The sequence below is a fragment of the Lucilia sericata genome, unplaced genomic scaffold (assembly GCF_015586225.1).
Source record: "Lucilia sericata isolate MDLA Ls3-8-SP2 unplaced genomic scaffold, ASM1558622v1 Contig001224F_arrow, whole genome shotgun sequence".
NCBI lineage: Eukaryota > Metazoa > Arthropoda > Insecta > Diptera > Calliphoridae > Lucilia > Lucilia sericata.
Genome location: NW_023995184.1, coordinates 6,813 through 29,050, shown reverse-complemented (window position 1 = coordinate 29,050; position 22,238 = coordinate 6,813). Strand labels below are relative to the sequence as shown.

Sequence of the window (22,238 nt, the reverse complement as noted above, 5' to 3'; positions counted from 1 at the left end):
TTAAGACAAATTTAAATTAAATACAAAAGTAAAATCCTTTAAAATATCCTTAACTGTAAATTAATGTGTTAAATATGAATTGGGTATGTTGGGATTTTTGACGTATATACATTTTCGAAAATGTTGATAAATTTCTCTGTGTTTTCTGGGCGTTTAGTTTCATTTCAAATTGTGTTTAATTGTGGTGGTTTTACTTCCAAACTACTTTATTGCTGCCGAAGATGATCATGCGTTTAATCTTCACAATGAAGATGAATTGGTGCCTTCGGAACAGACTATTGAGAATAATGATGTGGCGACTGTGGAGAAAAAGGTATCTGCTGCTCAGCCTACTGGAAAAGTAAGTAGCATTTGGTACCTTCTGCACCCTCTCTTAGGTTAAATTTAAAGAATCAGTTTAAAGTTTTGGGTTTCTGAAAAGAGCTCAGAATTAGCTGATGATTAGATAAAGTTTCTGTGCAATAAGAAGGAATTAAACAATTCTTTAACGATTTCCTGTTTATTTCCTTAGCTATTAAGACAATCGTTCATACCCAACTTAAGTAGGAATATAGAACGTACTACAGGTTTCCAATTACCACGCGGACTTCTTACAGGTATGAGTGTATGTCTATTTGCCTTCTTTGCTATAATATACAATTGTTTTTCGTTTAAACAATAATTAAAGCTCCGCTTGTGGGAAATCCTTTTGATGGCCAAGCATCTTCCGCCACCAATAATGTGTTATTGGTTTTAAATAATGATAAAAATAAATTGGCTGAACTGACAAAACCCGCTGAGGAATCATTGAAACGTTTGACACGTAATCCCGATGTTATGGACGATATTGTAGGACAATTCCAGCAAATGGGTGGTGGTATGACACAACAAATACTGCAGCAAGTCAGTCAAACGGCTCCCGATATGTCTCGATCTTTTGGTCAAGCTTTAAATGAAGCTCTATCGCAGACAAATATTTTAGCGCAAGCTGCGCCGGGTAATTTGGATCTAAGTCAATTGACACAATCTTTAGATTTCGGTCAACTGGGACAAAGTTTGAGTCAATCGTTTATATTGGGGGCGGCACAGAATCTATTAAATCCGGCTGGCGCTGCCCAGGCTGCTCCTGAGGATGCGGGTGCTGCTGCAGCAGATGCTGGTGCGGAAGCTGATCCAGAGGTGGGTGCTGCTGCTGAAGCAGAACCAGAGCCTGAACCTGAGCCGGAACCAGAGCCAGCAGCAGAAGCACCAGCCGCTCCTGAACCACCCAAAAATCCTTTTGAACAAATTGTTGGCAGCGCTCTGCCTCAATTGCCTCAGTTATCTCAACTACCCCAATTATCTCAATTACCTCCATTGCCTCAATTACCTCTAGGCTTACTTGGTCCTCTCTCTGGTTTGAGTTCTTTCATGCCCTTAGGCTCAGAAATCTCTGAAGTAAGAGTAATGCCTGATCAATATTCACCCTATAAACTTTCACCCAAACCTGTGGATCATCAAACAATGGCTGAAATGAAACTGAAAGCTGTACTTAGAGATGCTTTGAACAAGAAAACCATACCCATTCTATGGTTCCATTTGCCTGCCAATCATCATCTGCAAAAAAGCACCGAAGATTTAGAAATGGAAGCAAAGTTGGAAATTTTCGAGAAACAAGTTATTGCCGAATTGAAACAGCTACAAGAACTCTCCAAATTGGCTAATGAAGTGAAAAGAGCACAACTACAGAGTGGCGCAGAACCCACCGCCTCGTTGACCACCAAGCTTAATCTGTATGAAATACCCATTTATGAAATCACTTTGGGCGACATTGAAAAGACTTTGAAGGATGAACATGTCATCGTATTAATGCATACGATTGTACAGAATCAAAATAAACAATTTCACAGACATCACCAAGCCACCACTAAGTATCTGACCGATTTAACGGGTACACCTATTAAACGTCAGACGAAAACTGCTGAAGATGCACTCAAGTCCATGGAAAAGGATGATATGATGAAAATGATGACTTATGCTTATCGCATGGCAGCCATGCATGGTCATGAAATGCCTTGGCTTAAGAACGACAAGATTACAGCAATGAACAGTCAACAAAGACAAGCCACAGAGGGTAATACGCCAATGACTGCCGAACGGCAATGGTTAGAAGATAAACAACGGCAAATGGCTGAAGAAAGAAAGCAGAAAGTGGCACAAAACCAGGCCCGGCAATGGGCTGATCCCACTACGCAACAGTTTCCACAACAACAACCCATCGAACGCCAATGGGCCAATCCAAATACAATGCAACCGCAAATGAACATGCAGCGTCAAATGTTACCACCACAAATGCCTTTGCAAAGACAAATGTTGCCACCGCAAATGCAACAACCGATGCCCATCCAAAACCAAATGTTCGATCCAAATATGCAATGGCAACAGCAAGACCTGCAAAGACAAATGATGCCACAACCCATGATGACCAATTTTGAAATGCCACCCCAAATGACCATGCAAAGACAATGGGTGAATCCAACAAATATGCAGCAGCAGCAACCCATGATGCAAACACAATTTACTGACCCCAACATGCAGCCAATGCAGAGACAATGGGCGGATGCAAATATACCAGAGACTAAAGGTGCCATAAAAACTGAACAACAGCCAGAACAAAGACTAGCTGCCGACACAAAAATGCCTGAACAACAAAAGTCGTCTGATGCAAAGAAAACCGAACAACAGCCGGAACAGAGACAATGGATTGATACAAAAACAACCGAACAAACGGCTACGAAGACAAATGCAAACATGCCACGCAACAATGAACGAATGGACAACATGCCCGTAGTGGGTGAGGCTAAACCGCAGATGGCAGAAAATGCTGGCAAGGCCCGTCATAAAGGTAATCTTTTTGGTGTATTCCGCCATAATTTCAATCATTTTAACACAGATTCTTTTCATCAAAAAACACGTTCAGGTATGGAAGATTTGTTCGATGAGCTGGATGTTTTTGATCATGGCAAACACAAGGGCAAAGAAGCCGGCAAAGCAGCACCACCTACAATTATAAACTACTACTATAATACAGGTGGTAGCCGTTATCCTCCCATCTATGCACCAGGACCTCCTCCACCGGCAGCTGCACCAGCAAGTTATGGCGGCGGCTATCCTAGACCCCCACCACCACCTCCACAAGCACCACAAAGTTATGGTCCTGCTGGCGGTTATGCTGCTCCACCACCACCGGCACCAAAATATCCCGTTGCTCCACAATATAAACCAGCTGCTGGTCCATATGGTGGTGGTGCTTATGGCTCGAATGCTTATGGTTCATACGGTGGTTATCGTTCTGCTACAGGGGATGAAGAAATTGCTGCTATGTTACAGCAAAATCAACCTATGCCGGTAAGTTGAAGAATTACAAAGATTTTAGTTTTATGTTTAATCCAGCACACTTAACCGACACACTCATCCAAGCATTTCATTTCTACACGGCACGAGAAAGCACGAAATAGATATTATTTATAAATCTCATAAATTTCATTTAAAATTGTTTAAATTTGAATTGCTAAAATATTATCGGACGTCTTTAACACCTTCCCAATTTTGAAGAAAGCAGTTAAACAAAAAAAGATAAGTCACGACTTCAAATTTTGCATATAAAGGACTAAACTCTGAAGCATTTCAGTTTTATTTCAGTTCTAGTTCAGTTCTAGTTCAGTTGTAGTTCAGTTCTAGTTCAGTTCTAGTTCAGTTCTAGTTCAGTTCTAGTTCAGTTCTAGTTCAGTTTCTAGTTCAGTTCTAGTTCAGTTCTAGTTCAGTTCTAGTTCAGTTCTAGTTCAGTTCTAGTTCAGTTCTAGTTCAGTTCTAGTTCAGTTCTAGTTCAGTTCTAGTTCAGTTCTAGTTCAGTTCTAGTTCAGTTCTAGTTCAGTTCTAGTTCAGTTCTAGTTCAGTTCTAGTTCAGTTCTAGTTCAGTTCTAGTTCAGTTCTAGTTCAGTTCTAGTTCAGTTCTAGTTCAGTTCTAGTTCAGTTCTAGTTCAGTTCTAGTTCAGTTCTAGTTCAGTTCTAGTTCAGTTCTAGTTCAGTTCTAGTTCAGTTCTAGTTCAGTTCTAGTTCAGTTCTAGTTCAGTTCTAGTTCAGTTCTAGTTCAGTTCTAGTTCAGTTCTAGTTCAGTTCTAGTTCAGTTCTAGTTCAGTTCTAGTTCAGTTCTAGTTCAGTTCTAGTTCAGTTCTAGTTCAGTTCTAGTTCAGTTCTAGTTCAGTTCTAGTTCAGTTCTAGTTCAGTTCTAGTTCAGTTCTAGTTCAGTTCTAGTTCAGTTCTAGTTCAGTTCTAGTTCAGTTCTAGTTCAGTTCTAGTTCAGTTCAGTTCAGTTCTAGTTCAGTTCTAGTTCAGTTCTAGTTCAGTTCTAGTTCAGTTCTAGTTCAGTTCTAGTTCAGTTCTAGTTCAGTTCTAGTTCAGTTCTAGTTCAGTTCTAGTTCAGTTCTAGTTCAGTTCTAGTTCAGTTCTAGTTCAGTTCTAGTTCATCTAGTTCAGTTCTAGTTCAGTTCTAGTTCAGTTCTCTAGTTCAGTCCTAGTTCAGTTCTAGTTCAGTTCTAGTTCAGTTTCTAGTTCATAGTTCAGTTCTAGTTCAGTTCTAGTTCAGTTCTAGTTCAGTTCTAGTTCAGTTCTAGTTCAGTTCTAGTTCAGTTCTAGTTCAGTTCTAGTTCAGTTCTAGTTTCAGTTCTAGTCAGTTCTAGTTCAGTTCTAGTTCAGTTCTAGTTCAGTTCTAGTTCAGTTCTAGTTCAGTTCTAGTTCAGTTCTAGTTCAGTTCTAGTTCAGTTCTAGTCAGTTCTAGTTCAGTTCTAGTTCAGTTTCTTAGTTCAGTTCTGTTCAGTTCTAGTCAGTTCTAGTTCAGTTCTAGTTCAGTTCTAGTTCAGTCTAGTTCAGTTCTAGTTCATTTCTAGTTCAGTTCTGTTCAGTTTCTAGTTCAGTTCTAGTTCAGTTCTAGTTCAGTTCTAGTTCAGTTCTAGTTCAGTTCTAGTTCAGTTCTAGTTCAGTTCTAGTTCAGTTCTAGTTCAGTTCTAGTTCAGTTCTAGTTCAGTTCTAGTTCAGTTCTAGTTCAGTTCTAGTTCAGTTCTAGTTCAGTTCTAGTTCAGTTCTAGTTCATTTCTAGTTCAGTTCTAGTTTAGTTCTAGTTCAGTTCTAGTTCAGTTCTAGTTCAGTTCTAGTTCAGTTCTAGTTCAGTTCTAGTTCAGTTCTAGTTCAGTTCTAGTTCAGTTCTAGTTCAGTTCTAGTTCAGTTCTAGTTCAGTTCTAGTTCAGTTCTAGTTCAGTTCTAGTTCAGTTCTAGTTCAGTTCTAGTTTAGTTCTAGATATGTTCTAGTTCAGTTCTAGTACAGTTCTACTTCAATACTCGTTTAGTTCTAGTTCAGTTCTAGTTTGGTTCTAGATATGTTCTAGTTCAGTTCTAGTACAGTTCTAGTTCAATTCTCGTTTAGTTCTAGACAAAGTTTTGATATAATTGTGTTTCAGCTTGAGTCTATATAAAAATTTAAATGAAATTAAAATTGAATTTCGTAAATGTAATATTTCTTAACATGACAATGTATAGTTTCGATCTCTTCTTGGTCTGGAGACAAACAAGTAGTGCAACTATGATATTAACATTCAAAAATATTCAAGTTCTTTTAGATTACCTTTGAAACATGTTTGTGAAAATGTTTTTAATTAAAAAAGTAAAAGTTTTGTTTAAGTGAACTATGTTAAGTTTTAGTTTTGTTTAAGTGAACCATGACAAGTTTCAGTTCCGAGAATACGTTCCTTAAATTAAAGCATTGCTCGAAATCTCCATTAAGTACGCACCCACTCACACATCTCATTTACTCACGCCAGCATCCAGTTCACTGTAAATTATAACGAATTCATTCATGGTCATATATGCATTTTTCTCTATTCTTTCTTCATTCCCCCATATTGTGTGTTTTTGATTTCCAAATTCCCAACAATTCCCCAAAATCTCCCGCTAAACACAATCCACAATAACAGGTGACGTTTTTTAGAAAATGATGATGCCCCATGAAGATGCAACACCAACCCCCACCCCTACAGCCACGGAAAATGAAAAAATAAACAATGCAGAAAATCCAAATGAAGAAAATCACTTTAAAAGGTTAGCGAAAACTCAAACAAAAACAAATCCAGGTCCTGCGGCCTATATAATAGTTATAAAAAACAATACAAATAAGTCAGGTAGTAAAACGCGTAGAAAACGTTCCACCGAGTATGCTACTCTCGAACCAATCGATGAAAATTCTTTAGAAGCTTTGCGTAAAACATATAAGAATTCTTTAAAAGAAATCACCTTAAATCCTAATGAAACACCCGCTGAGGCTTTAATGCGTTATAATGCCGAATCAATAAGAGAGGCTTTACACAAGGCCAATAAACAACCGATGGAAATATCAGCCGGAGGGGAACATGAAGAGGTTAAACAGGGTCAAATAACACATGAGGTGGAACAGCAGCAGCAGCAACAGCCATTACATCAACAACTACCTCAAAGTTATGCTTTAAATAATAATGAACAATATTTGCCCCTAACAGGGACAACACCATCTCAAATGAGTAATGGCCCTTATATAACTTATCCAATGTCTGTACCACAAACACCATCTTTAGCCATGCCCTACAATCCACAAGTGATGGCTTATGATCAGCAGTCTGCCAATCAAGGAGGTTTCTATAATAATTATATTTCTAAATATAATACACCCGCTTTATATAGCAATAACAACAACAATAATATGCCTGTAACACCAAATCCCTTTTTATCCATGTACAATTCCTTGGAATCAGTGCCTTATATAGATGATTATAGTATGACCAATCAAGCATATCAGGATACAAATCATAATATGATTAATCATAGTGGGAAATCAGCTAAATCTGTAGTATATCAAAATTCTTACACCCAGCCTCAATTGGCGTATAACCAAGTGAGTAAGCCTGCCTCCAAGTCCTCAAATATATTGAACAAAAATGTTCAACACTATTATACATCCGGTGACCAACATATAACGGATTATGGTAAAGCGAAATCCGCTCATTATGGCAAATATACAAGTGAAGTGCCCTCGTCAAAAACTCACTATCCTTTCTCTAATAAACTCAATAAAAATGTTCACATTTCCTCATACAACCCTGTTAAACAAGCCCATCTGGAATTAACAAATCATTACAAGGCTATTAGATCTCAGGAAACCTCTTCTTTTGATCATTTAATTGCAGTCATTAAGGAGCGTTTAACCCAGTGTTGTAATGAATGTAAGGAAAATATTCTAAAGGGTCTAGATGAGACTCTGAAACGAAAACATTATGATAATAACGATAAACTAAAAATATTAGAAATAAATGTCAAACCTTATGGGGATAAGCCACATACAGTGGCTTATCGTAAACCCAGTAAAGAAGAAGATTTTGAATACCAGCAATGGCTTACACAAATGTCGGAGAAAGGTTATGATAAAAGTTATTTAACCAAACAACATCAAAGAGATTATTTAAAAGATGGTAAACTTAATTTACATATAGCCGAAGAAGAGGGCTATGAGGGTCCCGAAGAAGAGAAAGTATTTTATAAAAATAATCAATCCTATAAAAGGGAGACTACGGTTCCCGAAACAGAAGTTGAAACAAAAACAGAGGCGGAAATAACTGCAACTCCAATAAAAAGTGAAAATGGTATAGAAAAACTGGAAGAGGAGGAAGATGAGGAAGAAGAAGTAGAGGAAGAGGAAGAAGATGAAGTAGAAACCGAGCCGGAGCCAGAGCCACAACCTGAAGAAGTAGAGGAAGTAGTTAATGAAGCAGAAAAACAGACAACAACTGAAACAAAAATTGAGAAATCCCCTAAAAATACTAAAAAGGAAACTGAAATTAAAAAAGATAATCCTGAAAAGAAAACCAAAGTTCCAGTTAAAAAAGAAAAACCACAAACTATGAATACTACCAAATCAATGGAAACAGCAGAATCTACCACACATAGTGTCTATGCTTTAAGAGGACAATTTCGACCACAAAAATTCTATCCTAAACCATTTGTCCTAAAGCAGGGCAAACAATTTGCCAATTACAGACACATTAATAAATTAGGCAGCGCCAATAGTATAACAAAAACGATTCCTAATGGTAATACTATAGATAAAAGTGATAAATTAGAAGAAATCCTCGATATATTACATGATCTTAGCAAACATACTAAGGAGAAAATAAAGGAATCTAGTAAAGAAGAAAGTTCCAAGGCAACTACAAATTTAAACAATACTACTAAAGTTATTAGCACTACAACACCAACTCCAGTATCTAGCACAAGCAAACCTTTGACAACTCCTTCTACAGCATCAGCTAATGGCATTACGAAAGAAAACCCTAGAAAATTAAGTCGCCGAAGAGCAAGACTTTCGCCGAAAAGTCGTAAATTGGTTAATAGTTCTACGTCGCGCCCAAATATAAATGTGCAAACGGCAAAGTAATTGTTTTACAGAAGCCCAGAAGGATTTTATATATTAACATAGTGATATTTATATTTAATTTATTTATAATTTATTTTTATATATTTTTTTATAACATTTCATTTCTCCTATAAACATTTGTGCATTTCACTATAACATTTATCACTTTCGTATTATAAAAATGTATGATTGTAAAGTAATTGCCTACTTTAAAGGTGTCCTTTTTCTTGTAAAGGTTTACAATATTTTAGGAGTTTTAATAAAACCCTAAAAGAATGTTATATTTTGCATTTATATTACTGTTTCGTGACTGTGATAAAAGTTAGTGTGAAATTCATAAATTAGTTTTATAGTCTAAGGTTTTGGAGATAAGATTTCATTAGGTTTTACTTTTACTTCTAGTTCATTTCTAGATCAGTTCTAGTTCAGTTCTAGTTCAGTTCTAGTTCAGTTCTAGTTCAGTTCTAGTTCAGTTCTAGTTCAGTTCTAGTTCAGTTCTTGTTCAGTTCTAATTCAGTTCTAGTTCATAGTTCAGTTCTAGTTCAGTTCTAGTTCAGTTCTAGTTCAGTTCTAGTTCAGTTCTAGTTCAGTTCTAGTTCAGTTCTAGTTCAGTTCTAGTTCAGTTCTAGTTCAGTTCTAGTTCAGTTCTAGTTCAGTTCTAGTTCAGTTCTAGTTCAGTTCTAGTTCAGTTCTAGTTCAGTTCTAGTTCAGTTCTAGTTCTAGTTCAGTTCTAGTTCAGTTCTAGTTCAGTTCTAGTTCAGTTCTAGTTCAGTTCTAGTTCAGTTCTAGTTCAGTTCTAGTTCAGTTCTAGTTCAGTTCTAGTTCAGTTCTAGTTCAGTTCTAGTTCAGTTCTAGTTCAGTTCTAGTTCAGTTCTAGTTCAGTTCTAGTTCAGTTCTAGTTCAGTTCTAGTTCAGTTCTAGTTCAGTTCTAGTTCAGTTCTAGTTCAGTTCTAGTTCAGTTCTAGTTCAGTTCTAGTTCAGTTCTAGTTCAGTTCTAGTTCAGTTCTAGTTCAGTTCAGTTCAGTTCTAGTTCAGTTCTAGTTCAGTTCTAGTTCAGTTCTAGTTCAGTTCTAGTTCAGTTCTAGTTCAGTTCTAGTTCAGTTCTAGTTCAGTTCTAGTTCAGTTCTAGTTCTAGTTCTAGTTCAGCTTTGAAAGAGGACCTCTAAATACAAAAGATTCTTTTTCTAATGAAATCTCTTCTAAAACCAACCGAAACTTTTCTATACAATTTAAAGTCGTATAATATTCATGGCATCTCATTTAAAAGACATTTATTTTTCTATTCTTAATTTATATTTCATGATTCATTTTTCGATTATAACAACCATCAACATCTCATAAAATACATATGGCTAGCAAACAGGCATCGTCATCATTGTCATCACCTTCCTCCACATCATCATCACCAACAACAGTAAAAACATCATCATTATCACCCTCAACGTCTTCATCGCCAGAAAGTTCAAATAATACTGATCCCGATGTTGGTTCTATTTTCGGCTTTGAGCCACATATTTTGCAACCATTTATGGGTTTACACAGTGTCGATCATCCAGATGATCCTTGGCGTCATAAAGCATATGATCCCTATCAGCCTTTATTTACTGGAGGTGGTACATTTGAGCAGTATCTAAAAAATGGTCGCTATAAAAGAGATTTAAGAAGATCAACACAAAATTCTAAAAAACGTAATACCTTAAATCCGGAAATGTTGGAACGTTTGTTGCGTATTAAGTCTAGTTTTCAAAAGAATTATCCTGCAATCTATAAAACCATGATGGGGCAATTAACGAGTGGTAAATCTACTACTATTACAGTGACGCCTCCGGAAGTACCACAACATGTATCTTATAAAAATGTAGAATTGGCCGCAGCAGAAATTAATCCTTTGGAAACTTTAATAGATACTTACGAGCAAGATTTACAAAATATTTTAGCAGCTCAACGACAAAAACAGATACAACAAGAATCGCATGAACCGTTAATTAAGCCATATACAAATGAGTTTAATTTTTGGGGTAATTCACAGGAAGTAATCGGCTCAAATATTCCTCAGGAAGAAATACCTTTCTTACAACAAACAGCAGAGAAATTGGACATAAATCCTGGACATGACCAAACAAGTTTTTGGGAAAATCCTCAGGAAATTCTTAAAACAGTAGGTGAAGATAAAACGCAGTTAGCTAGTCCAGAAAATCATACTCCAAATGAACCACAAACTTTTTGGGAAAATTCCGAAGAAACTCTTAATACTCTAGCAGAACCACAATTATTTTTGGAAAATCCTGAGAAAAATATAAACGAACATTTAGTGGAAAATAATTTCCATGAACATACAAATGAATCCCAAAGTTATTGGGAGAATTCTGAGGAAACTTTAAAAACTTTAAGTGAACACAATGAATTTTTGGATAAGCCTCAAGAGGCGGCAATCGAAGAACAAAACTTCTGGGAGGAAACACCACAGAAAATTGTTAATAATGTTCAAAGTTTGCCCCATGAAACTTTAAACTCTGTAAATGAAGAGCAAAACTTTTGGGAGGCTCCAACGGTAACTCTAGAAGCATCTGCTCTACAGAAACGTAGCAATAGTTTTTGGGATGAACTAGAAGCTGAAGAACAACAACATGAAGAACATAATTCGGATGATTCAGAACCTATTTTTGACTTTGATGAAGATTTTGACTAAATATTACATAAATTGCTTTAACTTTAATCATCATATGCATTGTATTTGTAGTTCTCTCTCTCTCTCTCATTTAATTTAGTAAAATTATATATAGCGAAAAAAAAAAACGTAATAAAAATGTTAAATAAAATAACTTGTTAAAATGTAGTAAAAAAGTGGTGTGTTTATTGTTTTAGTTATGGATGTGTTATCTGTTGGGTCAGAGAACTGGAAGGCAATTGTGTTTTGAAGATGTTATCGAGAACACTGGGAGATCATTATAATAGATCTCTAAGTTGGGGTGATATTTGGAATCTCTGTCTATCATAAAATCAGAAAAATACTTGTCATTGCAGTTTGAGATCGTGTCGATCAGAAGGACATGAAGTGGAAGTGAACAGTGTCGGCCTTATTTCACGGTAGACGGTGAGCTTCTTCACCTCTCTTTGTGTATCTCACACGCTGGTGGCAATTTTTGTACATGGTTCCGCCGGTCCATGTACAAACACTTTGCTCAAGTACTCGAGCTATTTAATCTCTGACCATTGCTAAACTTTCGAGAAGCATAAACAACACTTCCGTCTACAACCATGTAGATGGGATGGCCTCTGTTGAGTCGGCAACAGCACCTAGAAACGTATTCGATAGACCGAAACACTTCTTTCAACCGACATTCTCTTCCCGCGAATTTGTGTTTAAACCACAGCTACCACATGCACTCCGAAGGGACTTCTCAAAAAACCGGGACAAGACAAAGCCCCAATACTCTGCCCTGAGGGCTACCGGTTCCCGTGGTATCAGATTATGTGCTTCTCTGATTCGACCCCATGTCAAATCATTCCAAGGAAAGACCGATGATACATTTGATCATCACCAGTTTATAGTCCCGGCAGTACTGCTAGTACCTATTTTCCCCGAAATAGCAATCACACCAAGATGGGGTCTTTCATTAAGGTAATATGCCTCCGGGGGATACGAATAACTGTGTTTGCAGCCCAGTCTTCTCTTGTTGGTTCTATTATAGCTTGATATCTTAGTGAAATCGCCTGTTGTCGCAAAAGACCACCTGCCTTGGTACATAACCGATACTAAATGGCACGAGTCAAAAACAGGTACTTCAAACATTGTCTCTAGAATGATCTGATGATAGAGGCAAATCTGTATCGATATCCCCAGGTATCCAATTGAATCCTAGCTCATAATATCTGTATGACTTCCGCGTAAATTCAGAAACCAATGAAACCGAACATAGAGCACCTAACTTATTCGACTCTCATAGTTAAGTGGTCTAATTTGTGCGATTTTATATATTTTGGTAAAAATATCAATTCGGTGGGTTAAGACTAGACCAAATTTCTTTTCCTTTAATAATAGTACGACAAAGACTGATTGCATAAGATCAATTATTGTCGGAATATTGATCTTTCCACATCGGCAGAGACCTAAAATTCGCTGGTAAGTCAGATTATTTTCGAACGAGTTAAATATACGATTGTCAATTAAGCTGTCAGATTAATGCTATAATCTTGGGCGAAGTAATGACCATTAAAATAGCTGCGGATATTGAACGGAAATATGTATATGTGGCCGTCAACATCGGAGCCCACGAGTTTTGATTGCCTCTTGAGATAGAGAGACATTCGACAGTAACCCTTACAAGAACATCCACGCATTTATTAGAGCAATAAATTGAATATAAAGTACCGTTGATCAGTGGGATTAGGAATAATTGGTGCGAAGACAAAACGGTACCTATGATAGCACCCAAGTCAGCTATTATTTATTTAATCACGATGTAATTTGCAAGGGAGACCGGGCACCCGGAAAAGTTGAGAGGGAAGTGAAAAAATGGATCTTTGGACTTTAGAGGATCTAGGAAAGTCTCATTTCATGCAAAAGGAGAAATCAAGAATAAGAGGATCTAGGAAAGACTCATTTCATGCAAAAGGAGAAATCAAGAAGGAGATGGTTTAATTATAAACAATGTATGTATGTATATTACACCGGTTAACATGTAATTACACCCTACACCACTTTAGTAAGAAGGGTGTTATGCGTTTGTACTGATTTTGTAATCGTGCGTCCATCCCTGTGTCCATGTAAACGTTGTTTAATAAATATGTATGTATTTCGGGTTAGTTTTCTTTTAGTACGAGTAATATGCAATAAATTACTGTCATATTTTATAAATATTTATAAAAAAAGTACTACCATATAAATATTTATAATCCCACATAAATGAACTTGAGGTCGAAATCCTTTATTTAAATTATTTATTTTATTTTATAACTACCCTTTAAAATTATAAAATAAAACAAAACGAACCACAGCAACAAAAAATCTCTACAAATATTTACTTAATTAAAAGAACAATAAGAATATTATAATATGTGAAAAAAGGACTTTATTGTAATTTGTGTTTAACACGATACTAAACGTTGCAGTGCAACGATACTCCAAGGAGTTGTTAATAAAATAAAGGCATAAACTTAAAACAACACTTGTGCCAACCAACACACAAACTATGTGTATTTTTTTTAAATTTTTAACTAAATAGTACACAAAAAGGCAAAGAGAACTAAATTTATTTTGCATATAAATTGCATGTTTTTTTTTTTTTTTGAAAGTGTTAAAATACAATTTGCAATTTAAAAAATGACATTAAAACGAGACCGTAAAGTAAATTAGACTTAAACATACACAAACATTTATAAGCAAAAGTGTGTGTGAGAATGTTAACCATAGCAATGACCATAGCAGTCACTGGTAAAATATTTTTAGATTTGAAATTAAAAATGCTAATTTATGAAAGGATATTTAGTTCGTTATTTTTAACAATATTGTAATTGTGTGATTTAATTTTTTATTGTAATGTTAAAAGTTGAAAATTGAAAATTGAACACAAAGATGTTCAGTAACTTTGGTATTTTGTAAAATGCTAGAAATTAGGCATACACATAACTTACTTCCATGTAGCACAAATAATAGTCTAGTCTATAGTGTAGTCTATTGATCAGTCTGTAGTCTAGTCTATGGTCCAGTCTATAGTCTAGTTTATACACTGAGAAAATCCATGCCTAATATATACGAAAAATGTCGTACATTGTACGAATCTTCCGTTGTTTCGCACCACGAAATTCTTTCGTAATATATACGAAATTGTACAAAATATTTTAGTATAATCCAAAATAATATTGGAAAAATGAATTTAAATAAATTGAAAAAAGTGAATTCTGAATAAATATAGTAAAATTTACGAAATATTAATTTATGCAAACATTTTTGTTCATTTTCTCATTCTCCACACGAATTTTTAATTTTTTTTTATAAAAATAGTTCGTGAATTATATTATACTTTTTCTTAATTTTTATAAAAATGTTGTAGTTTTATTTAACGATAATATAATAATTATCATTATGTTTAATTTCGCTATAGTCTAGTCTATAGTCTAGTCTATAGTCTAGTCTATAGTCTAGTCTATAGTCTAGTCTATAGTCTAGTCTATAGTCTAGTCTATAGTCTAGTCTATAGTCTAGTCTATAGTCTAGTCTATAGTCTAGTCTATAGTCTAGTCTATAGTCTAGTCTATAGTCTAGTCTATAGTCTAGTCTATAGTCTAGTCTATAGTCTAGTCTATAGTCTAGTCTATAGTGTCTATAGTCTAGTCTATAGTCTAGTCTATAGTCTAGTCTATAGTCTAGTCTATAGTCTAGTCTATAGTCTAGTCTATAGTCTAGTCTATAGTCTAGTCTATAGTCTAGTCTATAGTCTAGTCTATAGTCTAGTCTATAGTCTAGTCTATAGTCTAGTCTATAGTCTAGTCTATAGTCTAGTCTATAGTCTAGTCTATAGTCTAGTCTATAGTCTAGTCTATAGTCTAGGCTATAGTCTAGTCTATAGTCTAGTCTATAGTCTAGTCTATAGTCTAGTCTATAGTCTAGTCTATAGTCTAGTCTATAGTCTAGTCTATAGTCTAGTCTATAGTCTAGTCTATAGTCTAGTCTATAGTCTAGTCTATAGTCTAGTCTATAGTCTAGTCTATAGTCTAGTCTATAATCTAGTCTATAGTCTAGTCTATAGTCTAGTCTATAGTCTAGTCTATAGTCTAGTCTATAGTCTAGTCTATAGTCTAGTCTATAGTCTAGTCTATAGTCTAGTCTATAGTCTAGTCTATAGTCTAGTCTATAGTCTAGTCTATAGTCTAGTCTATAGTCTAGTCTATAGTCTAGTCTATAGTCTAGTCTATAGTCTAGTCTATAGTCTAGTATATAGTCTAGTCTATAGTCTAGTCTATAGTCTAGTATATAGTCTAGTCTATAGTCTAGTCTATAGTCTAGTCTATAGTCTAGTCTATAGTCTAGTCTATAGTCTAGTCTATAGACTAGTCTATAGTCTAGTCTATAGTCTAGTCTATAGTCTAGTCTATAGTCTAGTCTATAGTCTAGTCTATAGTCTAGTCTATAGTCTAGTCTATAGTCTAGTCTATAGTCTAGTCTATAGTCTAGTCTATAGTCTAGTCTATAGTCTAGTCTATAGTCTAGTCTATAGTCTAGTCTATAGTCTAGTCTATAGTCTAGTCTATAGTCTAGTCTATAGTCTAGTCTATAGTCTAGTCTATAGTCTAGTCTATAGTCTAGTCTATAGTCTAGTCTATAGTCTAGTCTATAGTCTAGTCTATAGTCTAGTCTATAGTCTAGTCTATAGTCTAGTCTATAGTCTAGTCTATAGTCTAGTCTATAGTCTAGTCTATAGTATAGTCTATAGTCTAGTCTATAGTCTAGTCTATAGTCTAGTCTATAGTCTAGTCTATAGTCTAGTCTATAGTCTAGTCTATAGTCTAGTCTATAGTCTAGTCTATAGTCTAGTCTATAGTCTAGTGTCTAGTCTATAGTCTAGTCTATAGTCTAGTCTATAGTCTAGTCTATAGTCTAGTCTATAGTCTAGTCTATAGTCTAGTCTATAGTCTAGTCTATAGTCTAGTCTATAGTCTAGTCTATAGTCTAGTCTATAGTCTAGTCTATAGTCTAGTCTATAGTCTAGTCTATAGTCTAGTCTATAGTCTAGTCTATAGTCTAGTCTATAGTCTAGTCTATAGTCTAGTCTATAGTCTAGTCTATAGTCTAGTCTATAGTCTAGTCTATAGTCTAGTCTATAGTCTAGTCTATAGTCTAGTCTATAGTCTAGTCTATAGTCTAGTCTAGTCTAGTCTATAGTCTAGTCTATAGTCTAGTCTATAGTCTAGTCTATAGTCTAGTCTATTAGTCTAGTCTATTAGTCTAGTCTAGTCTAGTCTATAGTCTAGTCTATAGTCTAGTCTATAGTCTAGTCTAGTCTAGTCTAGTCTATCTAGTCTAGTCTAGTCTAGTCTAGTCTAGTCTAGTCTAGTCTAGTCTAGTCTATAGTCTAGTCTAGTCTATAGTCTAGTCTATAGTCTAGTCTATAGTCTAGTCTATAGTCTAGTCTATAGTCTAGTCTATAGTCTAGTCTATGTCTAGTCTATGGTCTAGTCTAGTCTAGTCTAGTCTAGTCTCGTCTAGTCTAGTCTAGTCTAGTCTAGTCTAGTCTCGTCTAGTCTAGTCTAGTCTAGTCTAGTGTAGTGTAGTCTAGGTCCAGCTAGTCTAGTCTAGTCTAGTCTAGTCTAGTAGTCTAGTCTATAGTCTAGTCTATAGTCTAGGCTATAGTCTAGTCTTAGTCTATAGTCTGTCTATAGTCTAGTCTATAGTCTAGTCTAGTCTAGTCTAGTCTAGTCTAGTCTAGTCTAGTCTAGTCTAGTCTAGTCTAGTCTAGTCTAGTTCTAGTCTAGTCTAGTCTAGTCTAGTCTAGTCTAGTCTAGTTAGTCTAGTCTAGTCTAGTCTAGTCTAGTCTAGTCTAGTCTAGTCTATAGTCTATAGTCTAGTCTATCGTCTAGTCTATAGTCTAGTCTGTAGTCTAATCTATAGTCTAGTCTATAGTCTAGTCTATAGCCTAGTCCATAGTCTAGTCTATGGTCTAGTCTATAGTCTGGGCTATAGTCTAGTCTATAGTCTGGTCTATAGTTTGTGCTATAGTCTAGTCTATAGCCTAGTCTATAGCCTAATCTATAGCCTAATCTATAGTCTAGTCTATAGTCTAGTCTATAGTCTAGTCTATAGCCTAGTCTATAGTCTAGTCTATAGTCTAGTCTATAGTCTAGTCTATAGTGTAGTCTATAGTGTAGTCTATAGCCTAGTCTATAGTCTAGTCTATAGTCTAGTCTATAGTCTAGTCTATAGCCTAGTTTATAGTCTAGTCTATAGTGTAGTCTATAGTGTATCCTATAGTCTATAGTCTTGTTTACCTTCTTCAAACACTTTAATTTTCCTCTCTTTTAGCTGTTTTCCGACATCATATATTACACGAATAACTTTTCCCTTTTCAACATTTGTTTGTTCCTAATAATTTACGTTTATTCCTTTTGTTCGAAATTTGGTCTCTGTCTACAGACTTCCATATAAATTGAATGCAACAGGATACCTTTACACACCTGAATGCAATTTTGTCTTTTACTTTTTCTCTAGTATTTCTTTAGTTTTTTCTATTTCATTTTGGCAAATTTCATATTATACGCTATTCGTTTTAGATTAATTTGACAATAATTCAATGTGATTTGTGAGATTGGGATTATTTTCTACTTCAGTTCTTTAATTTTTTGCTTGTTTTGTACTAAGTAGATCACATTTTAGTGTTCTATTGGTTCTAAACCATTTAATGTGTTTTTCTATATGAATTACATATAGGGATAAGTACATAATCTTATATTGTAATTATGAGAAATTATTGTAAATATTTTATGAATTAAAAAAATGTATTTTTAATAATTTGCTAATTCTGTTAAAAATTTGTAGCGTACAGACTAATAACTGAAGATATGAACGCAATATGATAGTCAGAGGAAATTCTTACTTCATTCGTTGAATAGACTATGGACTAGACCATAGATTATAGATTGTATTAATATAAAATATGAAAATGTTTAAATGGATCACTTTAACGACATTATTGTAAATTAACTATATGTATTAATAAATGCAATTCATATTTATTTAATTAAATAAAATTCATATTTAATAAAAACACATTTGTACATGTATTTTAACACACACAAACATGCACATATGTTAATACATTGTGTACATACGAATATTATGCATGCGTATGGTTGTTTTTTTAATACAGTTATTATTTAAAATTTATGACATTTCAACATGTCTACCGGAAGTTACAATGGCTTAATTTACCCAATGTTTATGTTTCTTGTTGCTGCAACTTTCTTTTCTGTATTTACAAAAAATAAAATAAAAGAATACAAAACAAATTTCATTTTGCAGCAAAAAGACACAGTAAATGTTAAAGAACTGCATGAGTTCCTTGAGTTCTTTTTTGCGAACATTTTTAACGGAAATCAATTTAATAAAAGAACAACTGTTACCCATACAAAATGTCTTGTTGATATTTGTTGTTTTTGTTGCTGTAACATGTGCCTAGCAAAGTTATGAACTGCCTTATAACATGACATTTGTAGTTAAATAATTGCAACAATTTCACTACGTTTCAGAATGATATTTTTTTTTTTGCGAAATGTGCTGAAGTTAAACTTCAAATTTATATTCCTTTCGTATGTTCTTTTAGTTGGCATAACGTCTTTCATTCGGTGTCGTATAACTTTAATTGTAGTTGTTGTTGTTTTTGATGTGTAATACAGTTGTTCTCTTTGTTATAATCACTATCAAGAATGTATAGTAGAGAGTGGAATGTTTGAAATAGTGTTTCGTTTGTAACTTCGTAATCTATAGTCTAGTCTATAGTCTAGTCTATAGTCTAGTCTATAGTCTAGTCTATAGTAGTCTATAGTCTAGTCTATAGTCTAGTCTATAGTCTAGTCTATAGTCTAGTCTATAGTCTAGTCTATAGTCTAGTCTATAGTCTAGTCTATAGTCTAGTCTATAGTCTAGTCTATAGTCTAGTCTATAGTCTAGTCTATAGTCTAGTCTATAGTCTAGTCTATAGTCTAGTCTATAGTCTAGTCTATAGTCTAGTCTATAGTCTAGTCTATAGTCTAGTCTATAGTCTAGTCTATAGTCTAGTCTATAGTCTAGTCTATAGTCTAGTCTATAGTCTAGTCTATAGTCTAGTCTATAGTCTAGTCTATAGTCTAGTCTATAGTCTAGTCTATAGTCTAGTCTATAGTCTAGTCTATAGTCTAGTCTATAGTCTAGTCTATAGTCTAGTCTATAGTCTAGTCTATAGTCTAGTCTATAGTCTAGTCTATAGTCTAGTCTATAGTCTAGTCTATAGTCTAGTCTATAGTCTAGTCTATAGTCTAGTCTATAATCTAGTCTATAATCTAGTCTATAGTCTAGTCTATAGTCTAGTATAGTCTAGTCTATAGTCTAGTCTAGTCTATAGTCTAGTCTATAGTCTAGTCTATAGTCTAGTCTATAGTCTAGTCTATAGTCTAGTCATAGTCTAGTCTATAGTCTAGTCTATAGTCTAGTCTATAGTCTAGTCTATAGTCTAGTCTATAGTCTAGTCTATAGTCTAGTCTATAGTCTAGTCTATAGTCTAGTCTATAGTCTAGTCTATAGTCTAGTCTTATAGGTCTAGTCTATAGTCTAGTCTATAGTCTAGTCTATAGTCTAGTCTATAGTCTAGTCTATAGTCTAGTCATAGTCTAGTCTATAGTTAGTCTATATCTAGTCTATAGTCTAGTCTATAGTCTTCTTAGTCTAGTCTATAGTCTAGTCTATAGTCTAGTCTATAGTCTAGTCTAGTCTATCTATAGTCTAGTCTAGTCTAGTCTATAGTCTAGTCTATAGTCTAGTCAATAGTCTAGTCTATAGTCTAGTCTATAGCTAGTCTATAGTCTAGTCTATAGTATAGTCTATAGCCTAGTCTATAGTCTAGTCTATAGTCTAGTCTATAGTCTAGTCTATAGTCTAGTCTATAGTTTAGTCTATAGTCTAGGCTATAGTCTAGGCTATAGTCTAGGCTATAGTCTAGTCTATAGTCTAGTCTATAGTCTAGGCTATAGTCTAGTCTATAGTCTAGTCTATAGTCTAGTCTATAGTCTAGGCTATAGTCTAGGCTATAGTCTAGTCTATAGCCTAGTCTATAGTCTAGTCTATGGTCTAGTCTATAGTCTGGGCTATTGTCTAGTCTATAGTCTGGTCTATAGTCTGTGCTATAGTCTAGTCTTTAGTCTAGTCTATAGCCTAGTCTATAGCCTAGTCTATAGTCTAGTCTATAGCCTAATCTATAGCATAATCTATAGCCTAATCTATAGCCTAGTCTATAGTCTAGTCTATAGTTTAGTCTATAGTCTAGTCTAGTCTATAGTCTAGTCTATAGCCTAGTCTATAGCCGAATCTATAGTCTAATCTATAGTCTAGTCTATACTCTGGTCTAAAGTCTAGTCTATACTCTAGTTTATAATCTAGTCTATACTCTAGTCTATAGTCTAGATTATACACTAGTCTATAGTCTAGACTATACTCTAGTCTATAGTCTAGTCTATGTCTAGTCTATAGTCTAGTCTATAGTCTAGTCTATAGTCTAGTCTATGGTCTAGTCCATACTCAAGTCTATTCCATAGTCTGGTCTATAGTCTAGTCTATAGTCTACTCTATATTCTAGTCTATATTCCAGTCTATAATCTGGTCTATATTCTAGTCTATAGTCTAGTCTATAGTCTTGTCTATTGTTTATTCTATAGTCTATTTTACAGTCTAGTGTAAATCCTTGTCTATAGTTTAGTATGTAGTATAGACTATGGTCTAGTCTATGGTCCAATAATTTTACCCACGAATTGATATTAAGTAAATAATATCAATTTCCTTTTGAAACCATTTCCTTATATTGTCGGACATTTGGTAAGGTCATGTCATAGATTCGTCGCAGTCCTATACTCACAATAAACAACTTTCCTTTGTTGTTATATTAAATACAAAACAGTTGCATTTTATGTTGTTGTATGTTGTATGTAAATATACGTTAACTTGACATATCATGTCACACGAGTGGTAAACAATAAATGTCATAGCGCCATACGCTTATACACATTTTTACCAACATACAACAACTAGGTCCAAGTCTATACATATGAATGCAAGCAACTACACTAGTACAAATCTATAAAGGATTTAAAACAATAATAATTTTATTATGTGGTTGAATTTTGTAGTGTGACGAATACAAGTTTAACATGACATTTGTTTAAGACAAATTGTTTAAGACTTTGAATGAGGCATACAATTGAATAAATTTAGTTAATAACTATAACGTGCAGTAGGACTTTTGAGAAATTGTTGTAATTAATTTTGTAACAAGGGGGGACTTTTATTAGCCACTAGAATTTGGGGGTTGTTTTTAAATTAAATTCGAAACGAAATTGATTTGCTGATAAATCTTATTTGAATAAAAAATTAAATTAAATTAGACTAGACCATAGACTAGACTGTAGACTAGACTATAGACTAGACTATAGAGTAGACTATAGACTAGACTATAGACTAGACTATAGACTAGACTATAGACTAGACTATAGACTAGACTATAGACTAGAATATAGACTAGACTATAGACTAGACTATAGACTAGACTATAGACTAGACTATAGACTAGACTATAGACTAGACTATAGACTAGACTATAGACTAGACTATAGACTAGACTATAGACTAGACTATAGACTAGACTATAGACTAGACTATAGACTAGACTATAGACTAGACTATAGACTAGACTATAGACTAGACTATAGACTAGACTATAGACTAGACTATAGACTAGACTATAGACTAGACTATAGACTAGACTATAGACTAGACTATAGACTAGACTATAGACTAGACTATAGACTAGACTATAGACTAGACTATAGACTAGACTATAGACTAGACTATAGACTAGACTATAGACTAGACTATAGACTAGACTATAGACTAGACTATAGATTAGACTATAGACTAGACTATAGACTAGACTATAGACTAGACTATATACTAGACTATAGACTAGACTATAGACTAGACTATAGACTAGACTATAGACTAGACTATAGACTAGACTATAGACTAGACTATAGACTAGACTATAGACTAGAC

At 34.5% G+C, this 22,238-nt stretch overlaps 1 protein-coding gene across 1 annotated transcript; it reads left to right on the top strand.

The window, feature by feature from the left end:
- LOC119610544 lies at positions 1–11,138 on the top strand. The gene is made up of 8 exons (XM_037965809.1): positions 1–83; positions 158–340; positions 512–596; positions 668–2,863; positions 2,939–3,366; positions 5,999–7,792; positions 8,051–8,466; positions 9,806–11,138. Exons 1-8 carry the CDS (start codon positions 75–77, stop codon positions 11,136–11,138), a joined length of 6,444 nt encoding a protein of 2,147 aa, XP_037821737.1. The 5' UTR covers positions 1–74.
- The last annotated feature ends 11,100 nt before the right edge of the window (positions 11,139–22,238 follow it).